At 25.1% G+C, this 9,067-nt stretch overlaps 1 protein-coding gene across 2 annotated transcripts; it reads right to left on the bottom strand.

Moving 5' to 3' along the window:
• Positions 1-257: 257 nt before the first annotated feature.
• LOC113560375 (putative uncharacterized protein DDB_G0282133) lies at positions 258-8,827 on the bottom strand. Of its 2 annotated transcripts, none has more exons than XM_026966209.2 (14): positions 8,420-8,827; positions 6,285-6,496; positions 6,128-6,205; positions 5,544-5,688; positions 5,240-5,452; positions 4,266-4,491; positions 2,700-2,831; positions 2,359-2,530; positions 2,195-2,272; positions 1,930-2,132; positions 1,724-1,863; positions 1,564-1,649; positions 1,099-1,278; positions 258-1,025 (listed from the first exon to the last, which is right to left on the bottom strand). In XM_026966209.2, the coding sequence occupies exons 3-14, from the start codon at positions 6,179-6,181 to the stop codon at positions 927-929; spliced, it is 1,728 nt and encodes a 575-aa protein (XP_026822010.1). In that variant the 5' UTR covers positions 6,182-6,205; positions 6,285-6,496; positions 8,420-8,827; the 3' UTR covers positions 258-926. The 2 variants fall into 2 exon arrangements, with proteins under 2 accessions (XP_026822010.1, XP_026822009.1); XM_026966208.2 differs by having other exon boundaries at positions 2,359-2,533; positions 8,420-8,825.
• Between the last annotated feature and the right edge of the window lie 240 nt (positions 8,828-9,067).

The following is a 9,067-nucleotide window of genomic DNA, read 5'->3' on the forward strand; positions in this document are numbered from 1 at the left end:
ATCCACTACCCTTGGATCTGTGCCTGGTACTTATTAAATTTATAAACTATAAACACTGCTTAAAATTCTTGGGGTTTTTATATCATTTATAATTATTGTTTGATATATTTGTTATAATTTAATTAAAATCACTGATACAGTCAATATAATTATTCAAAGAGCATTCTAGAAGATTTATTTCATTAATCAAAAATAAAATGTTCACAACAATTAAATTGAATTAGACAAATTAAAGCTATTTTTAATTTTTTTTACTTTATAAATAAAATAATTTAATCCATCAAAAATCAAAATAGTTAATACAAAAATATATAAATATTATTTAATTATACTTTTAAGTGGTTTAGTGATTTAATACCACTTAACAATTAGTAGATCAACTACTCCAGTAAAAGCCTCAAATAATTACTGACAACAAATCAATTAAATATATTTAAAAAAATCCATTAACATTAATCAATGATATAATCTTATAATCACATACCAACATGGTTGAATGGCAATAGGTTGGATTTTACTAAAACCATTTTTACCACTAATTGTAATTGTAAATTTAAGGAATTCCCTCATTTAAAAAAAATATATCTTAAAAGTTATTATTAAGTAAATATGAAAAATATAATAACCATAATTAAATAGATTGTACAAAAAATAGTAAGAATGCAAGGCAAAACTATTGCAAGTTTATATATAACATATTAGTAATTCTTAATTACTATTAAATTCTAATTAGTATACATTAATTATAATTTAAAGGCACCAGTTATAAATAAGTCTCAAATAATATTACTAATTAGTAATTTTAGATAGGATTACAATAATAGTAATTATAAAATAATTTTGTAGTTGTAGTTATTAAGAATTATATAAGTAAAAAAAAAATGTATGACCACTTCTTTGCCGACTAAATTTACCATTAAAACAAGTTACTGTTCCACTGCTATAAATAAAGGTTGGGCTACGATTTCCATAACTTCATGTTCACCAATTGTTTGCAAATCAGATACAACAGTTACACAGTTCAACTAAAAATTAAAAATAATGATATGTTATTTTCTAAGGGTGATAAGTAAATCGTGAATAATATATGGAACTTACCTGTTTTTTTTTCATTTTTCTGTGACCTGGACAACCTTTACTTGACCTCCATGGCAACTCCTTACCACCACAATTATTTTCCAAATAATCAAGAACTATTTGAATATTGTAAATGTCAGAAATTAATTTATCAAAGTTTTTATTTTGATTATTCTTGTTATTTTTTTCGTTTTCGTATAACTAAAACATGTAATAACATAAATACATTTAGGTTAAGAATATTCAAAAATATTCAGCTGTGAATTATAGTCTGTCTAGCGAGAGAATGCACCGATTCTGCGCAATCTCCCACGTCACCATGCTATCAAAACTGGTTTGCTTATGGATGGGTATCATTGGGGAATGTACAGAAAAACTGATTTTGGTCAATTTGCAGCGCATTCTCTCACTGGACAGAGAATAGTTTCAGACAATATTAAAACAAAAATTATATATTTGTTTAATGTTAAAAATAACATTAAATACCTTAAAAGCTTCTTTTTGGGCATTCTTGAGATTCAAAACTGTACGATTGTATGATCTACCATATGATAATCCAGTTTTCATTAAATCTAAAAATAAATTAATGTCATCCAAATTGATCAACAATCAAATAAGTTTAATATTCACTAAAATAAGAACATACAAATATTTTTTTGATTGACTAATTGTTCGAGGCGGTTGTTTAAAAAATGTAATTCTGATAAACGTTTGCTGGTCTTTCCATTTTCACAACTAAATTCATCCTCTCTACATCTCCTTTGAATGTTAATTTGATTTTGAATGCTACCAAAATAAAGAATTAAAATATTAATAGATATTTTTAAATGATTATATTATTTGAGTACAAACCTTTTAATTTTTGATAGTATTTTCATAAGTTCTAATGTGTTTTTCAATAACAAACTCTCTTCATTTGATAAAAATCCTGACTTCAAGATTCTTTCTACATGACCTTTAATAGATTTATTTTTGGTTCTTTTTATGGTACTTCTGGAATGAATCTGCATGGTCCTTTCTATACTTCTCATATCATCAATTTGGCTACTATATATCTACAACAAACATAATCAAATTAAAAATTTGTATTACTAATTGAATTGGAAATTCAAATTACCTCATTAACTACACAAATGGAACTATCATAAGAATTATCATCAGATAATTTATCGATTGGTTTAGTATTCAAATTGCTCTATACAACAAAAATAAAATTGATTAAATATTTAAATTGTAAATATATTTATTTCAATATATATAAGAAATCTTATTAAATTGTACCTTATCAAAAGATGAATCATTTTTAAAAGTGTTATTGTAATGAATATCCTCTTCTGAAATGAATTCAGTCAGGTTACAGCTACATGATTTAATCAAAGTTGAACATTTCTTCACTGTTTCATCAACATCATCCGCATCAGCTTTCATATGTAATCCATCATCACCCAACGACCTGCTACCAGCATCAACACAAAACGCCATTCAGCTCCCTGTACACGTCAACTCGAATTTTTAAATAAACCAAAATTCCCAGACTACTCATTACCTTGTTGCCCCATTCGATGGAAGTACTATATTCAAAATAATATGTATAGCAACCATTCAATTTAAACATAACTTACCGAAATGAATTCTTCTTATTACATAGATTATTTTTATGAAAATCATTATCATTTTGATTGGTATTTGATTTGATTTCCAAAGAATTTTTATTGAACATATTATTATATTTTTCATTATTCATTTTTGCTTCCCTATACAAAAATTAAATTGCAAAATTATTTATCTATTTATGTAAAATTATTTAATTGCTGAACAACCACAATAGATAATGATATTATTAATTAAAAATAATGAATGTACAAATTAAATATTTCACAATTCTTGATACATCTAAGAAATACATTCTTTATAATAACTGAACAATAAAAATTAATTAATATTTATTCTATAATTATTATGATGATAATAAAGATACACTTAATCAGTAATGGGTTATTTTTTGGAAGTGGTGTACTAATAATCTCCCTTTATAACCATCCTGATACTTTTATATTTATTTTTATTGATTTTATATAATAGAATAGATATACAAGATTCATTATAACAATACAGTATATAAGGTGTAACAAGACTATTTGACAAACTTCCATTACAAATGTTATTATATTTATTAAATAGTCCTATTACACCCTATATACCTTTCTCTATCAAACTTCTATTTTAATAATTATAATCTCTCAGACAACTCTTCTCGTCATCTCAAAGGACAATGGTGCCATATATTAATTTAAATTAAATAAAATCAAGTATTAAAGAGTTCTATTAATGAATAATCTTCATCAAATTAATTTAATTACATATAGATGTGTATATCTTTATATTTAATTATTGTATTATATAAATACAGATTGTAAGTTTCAGTGGCGGTTTATCCCAAATATGGGCTTGTGTGCAAAACTAAAAAAGGTCCCCTCCTACATTTTTTTATTTTAAATAATATAGATATACATAAATTTATATTTTATAACAATGATATACTGATATCAGATTGAGAAAATGAGAACTATTTGAAATTGAAAACAATTTTTTTACTTTTTCGTACATAATTGTAATTATTTAATTTTTTTTTTTTTTTTTGTGGAATTGGGCATATTATTGATTCATTGGAAGCACCACTTCATACATCAAGTATTCATTTAAATTATTTGTTATAATATTATGGTCATACTTATCAATGAAATAAATCAGTGATGTACCATTTGCAACCATTTTAGATCCATGACTCTCCCAAATTATTTTTTTATTTTAAGGAGACCTCTCACTAAATATTGTAATAACAGTTAATATGAGACTAATTTTTATTTTGGTAATAATATTTTTGTAATCAACCATTAAAATTGTATATACTTCAGATTGAGCACCACTGATCTATTCAAATATATCTGTAGTATTACAATCACTTTGAACCTTGTATTTAATTGCAAATTATACTTGATCTTAATCAAATAGCAAGGTAACACTATTATTTAATTTAACTTGAGTAATTGTGATTTTTTTTAATCTGTAGAGTACACGCCAGTGTGTTATATATTACATCACTTAATTCAGGTAAATCAACCTTATTTTATTAGAAATTAAAATAAAATTTTTCTGTTTAATTGTATGCTTATATAAATAAAACTTACATCAAAACAATCTTTAAATTGTTTAAGAACTGTGATGAATTATTTCGACTAATAATATCAGCATGTTTGGTTAAAAGCAGTGTAAAAAGATTTCCAAGTTTTTCCTTATATGACGGGTGTTGCTTCTCATAAGAATCTACAATGTTCATTATTCCTTGTAAAGTTAGTCTGTTTAAATTGTTCATGGAACTCATTATTTCACTTTTCTTTTTATTGACATTAAGATCTATTAACATAGAACAATTATATGGATTTTATTATATTATATTTATGCTATTAATTGTCATTTGTCACAATATACTATTTAGCAATATAAAACAATAGTTTTATTTGCCATTAATACAATGGTAAGCACCCGCTTAGGATGGTGCTTACATGAAAACCTAATTCATTTAGTATGTCATCTACATTTTTAAAGACAAGGCTATTAATTTTCTAAAAACATAGAACCAACAAATTTGTTTCTTCGTGGTCAGATTCATACTCTAAAAATAATAATGTTAATTTAAATTATGGCTAGTAAGTTCAAGGACCATCAATATTTGGTTTATATTTTTGAAATAGTAATATTCTACAGAACTAATTTTGAATTTGAATTGTTGAAAAGATTATAATCAATATAATATATATATATGTATATCAACATTAAAATATATACATATATTTATTGAAATATTTAAACATTTATTTTGCTTTATTTTACACAATAATAAAAAAATTAATTATTTCACTTGGACACATTTTTTTTTAATATAGAAGGGATATCCAAATATGTAGCAAAATATGTTTAATATGATGTTATACTATCAAGCAAATTTGAATTAATATAAATAACTAAAATAGAAAAGATATTTTGATTTTGATTTAAATTAATTTATATTTATATAGTATCCTTAATTCTTAACTACTGAATGTGATGTAAGTAGCATATTAAACATGATCCTTATAATAAAAAATGTAAATAAATATATTACCACAAATCATTGAAAATTGTTTTGAAGATATCAATGGTTCTGGTAAGTAGTATAGCCACATAACCAATACTGATGCAACATCTACTGCATCAAAATCCATTATTGTTTTACAGCTTTTTCTTGAACCACTTACTAATTCATAAGCACTAATAATATTGGCTTTACGTCCATTAACAGAATATGTTTCATCAAATAGGTATTCTTCATATAACCCTAAAAATAAATATATATTAACAAATTTTCTAAAATTAAACAATTTATTATTTAAATTTAATTTGTGATAGTTATTAATCCATATAAATACCATTATCAATTATATAATCATTTATATTTTCTACAATAAGTGGTAATCCGTCACAATTCAATGGCAATTTTTCTAATGGCATACCAATCAAAATCAATTTTTCTGAATTATATTCTTCTAATAACATCTCAAACTTTGTTTCAACCTGTATTTAATAGGATTTAGTAAAATAACTTATTCAAAATTAAAGTTTCAATCCAATATATACAGCTTAAAATACAAATTATAGTAATTAATAATAATAACCAAATATAACTAAAATTGTACTTAAACAAGATTTTTCTAATTAAAAATACATAGGTATCTTTAATTATATATTACATCAAAATTTAAAATTATTGAATAAGCATAATAAATTAATTATATTGTCCTTAAAAATGTTAAAACAATATTTTTTTTAAACTTGTAGACCACATATTTTACTAAAAACAAATCACCATTAATCATATAAATGAAGTAGTCTGTACATGGAAGATTGCCCAAGGTTACAAGTTATTGTCAGTAGATAAAAAAGAAACTACATAATTCAATAATTATGTTATTTGCTGTAATATTAAATAATATGAACAATAGAAATATTTTACCTGCTTACTAAGCATATGTGTATCATTACAACACAAAGTTAGTTTCATTTTCATGCAATTCAAACTCTGGGTAATTCCCTGAAAATAAAAATGTATATTACTACAATTAATACACAACTATACGAAATACAAATTAATGGAGATCACAACTACTTACTGCAAACCACTGCAGTAATTTCAACAGCTTGACACAGTTTTATAACTCAAATGTATACAATTTAAATAACCATATCCCAATCACGGCACATTTTAATACTTTATGGTTGTTTTAGGAAATGTGTTGATACAAGACGTAATTTTAACATATAAAGATGTAAAAGTTAATATTCATATTAATGACTGAAGTATTTCAAAAACAAAACAATCAATCTGTAAAAAATAATAATAATAATTATTATTATTATTATTATAACAACTGTTACAATATTGACAAAATCCAAGTATTGTAAAAATACAATTTTATTGTTGAGTAACTAAACACATATTATTCATTTCTTAAACAAATAGATATGATAGGCATTATGAATTTATTGCATGTTAAATTACAAAAAATATTAATAAAATACAGTTTTACATTACAACTATATACTTATAATAATATTTTAAATAAATGGAAGGCTCAATTTCTACCAATTATTTGTCTTTTGACACATCATTTCATAGTAAAATGTTTTTTACACTTTACTTCTTATTAATTGAGTATTTAACACAAACTTTACTTTTATAAAATAGGTAGTATAGCTAATTGTCACATTACTATTGTCCATTTAAACCTATTTACTTTTATAGTTGTTAATTTTTTAATGGGTAAATAAATTGTGAATATATATATATATATATATAATATTAATAAAACAATTTAGAAGTAAGAAAGTTATGTTTGGGTAAAGATAAATAAATAATAAACAAAAAAACTAATGAATAATAATAAAATAATTAGTTATTTGAGTCAAAATCATGGAATTTGTTATTAAGCAAAACTACATAGAATAGATAATTCAAATAATTACATGAAGTTTAATAATATTGATTAATTTAAAATTATTGTCAACATACCTACATAATATTATAGATTAATAATGTATACCTATTTAGCATTAAGTACTTTGTTTAATTATATGTAAAATATAATCTACACTGGCCTACGTAATTATCACTAATTTTATACTAACTGGTGTCTATAAATACATAAATCAAACCTCGTTAGGTCGGGAAAGTATACTTAAAAAATAAATTTATAAATTTATCTAATATTGTAATGGTTTAGGTTTTATAAATAATTTTAATCTACTTACCTATGAGATTTAACTATATAAAATAATTATAATTCTGATATCATTGTTTTACATAATTTGCATTTGTTCACAGATTAAGTCAGAAATACCAAGTTGGTGTAAAGTAAAACCAACACAGATAACAAACAGTAGATTAGGTTACATACTTAGATAATGGCTAATATAGAGTTACAAAATAATCTCAAAAAACTTAATTGGAATGTCAAGATCAAGATCATGAATAAAAAATCATTATATTAATTCATAATTGATATTATGGTATTAATTATTACTCATAAGAAACTATCGTATTATGGATATATCAAGATGGATAACTATAGTATGAGAAAAATAAAAATCTCTTATAAAGGTATAAAACGAATATAAATTACAATAGACTTAAGGAATTAATATTGTAGGATTAGTGCAGAAAGTAGACAACTATAGTTGTTAGATGAAACGAGAAGATAACGGTACGAGTTTCCCAAATTGGCTATTCAAAAATTCTTCTGTTATAGAGGAATAATTCTTGTAATAATTAATACATAATATCAAACCGGGATAAATACCCCCCCCCCCAAAAAAAAAAATTATATAATTATAAATAATTTGAATTTTGAAAATAAAACACTTGATGCTTTTTAAATTAATTTTGATGTTTAAAATTATTATCAGTGTAATGATAAATTAATACGATGATACAAATATTTGATTATTTGATTACATCATTCAGCAAGCTAAAAAAAATTGCCTTAATCGGATTTACTCGAGTTACCTGCCTATAATCATTAATTACTTATGAAAACAAAAATATATTTAGTATGGACAGTTTTTTTTTAGTTTTCATGTTGAAACTTCTAAACTTTTCTAAAAAAAATTGACACGGGTACTTCAATAATCTTAATCCGGGTTTGCGTAATATACTTACCCACCTGTAATTTAATATAACATAGACCAACTCAATAATAATAGCATTCACTTGATGGTGGCTGGGTCAGGGTGATAATTGATAACTTACCTCTCACGATGTCGAAACCGGGAACACGATTGGATGGTGATCCAGAATCACTGAATGACAATGAGAATTGGTGATCGGAGGACCGCGCAGGACGGACATCTACTGATCTCAGTGAAGCTCGCTAGTGATTTATAACTTTGAATTCGTGATCGGCATCGACAGATTATGGTAAGGACAATCACTGTGACTGACCGAAGTAGTGAACACTGAACACTGTCACGCTGAAACTGAACACCTGCGAGTACAGCGCCACAAGGACTATTGTTGTTTTGTGCTATTAGCCGATCGGCGTCAATTTGCGTCAAATTGTTGGGGAAGGGAGTGTTATTGTTGGTTACAAAATTTGTTGTCTGAGCGACCGAGCCATGGGAGATGCACCGATAACCGAGTAGAGGGTGGTGGGTTGTGATTATTGTGATAGCAGTGTATGAAAATGGAAGGGCTAAGAACCAGCCGTACCAACACGACCACCGAGCAGACGTCGCGCCGTCTGCGCTCCAAGTTCAACATTGGTTTTTTGAAAGTACACAGGTCCAAGGGCGTTCGCGGGGGCAAGGGGGCAAGTAATGGCATCTGCCCCCTTGGCTTTTCCTGGATCAATTATCATAATCATTGTGTAATATTAAATATTACTAAATAAATATTTTT

Source organism: Rhopalosiphum maidis, chromosome 1 (genome assembly GCF_003676215.2).
Source record: "Rhopalosiphum maidis isolate BTI-1 chromosome 1, ASM367621v3, whole genome shotgun sequence".
Taxonomy (NCBI): domain Eukaryota; kingdom Metazoa; phylum Arthropoda; class Insecta; order Hemiptera; family Aphididae; genus Rhopalosiphum; species Rhopalosiphum maidis.

Coding starts and splice junctions, on each gene's coding strand:
- LOC113560375 (XM_026966208.2), bottom strand. CDS start 6,181: ATGAAAATGAAACTAACTTTGTGTTGTAATGATACACATATGCTTAGT. Junction 2,273..2,358: donor ATGATTCATCTTTTGATAAG/GTACAATTTAAT, acceptor TTTGTTGTATAG/AGCAATTTGAATACTAAACC. Junction 1,279..1,563: donor CCCAAAAAGAAGCTTTTAAG/GTATTTAATGTT, acceptor TACATGTTTTAG/TTATACGAAAACGAAAAAAA.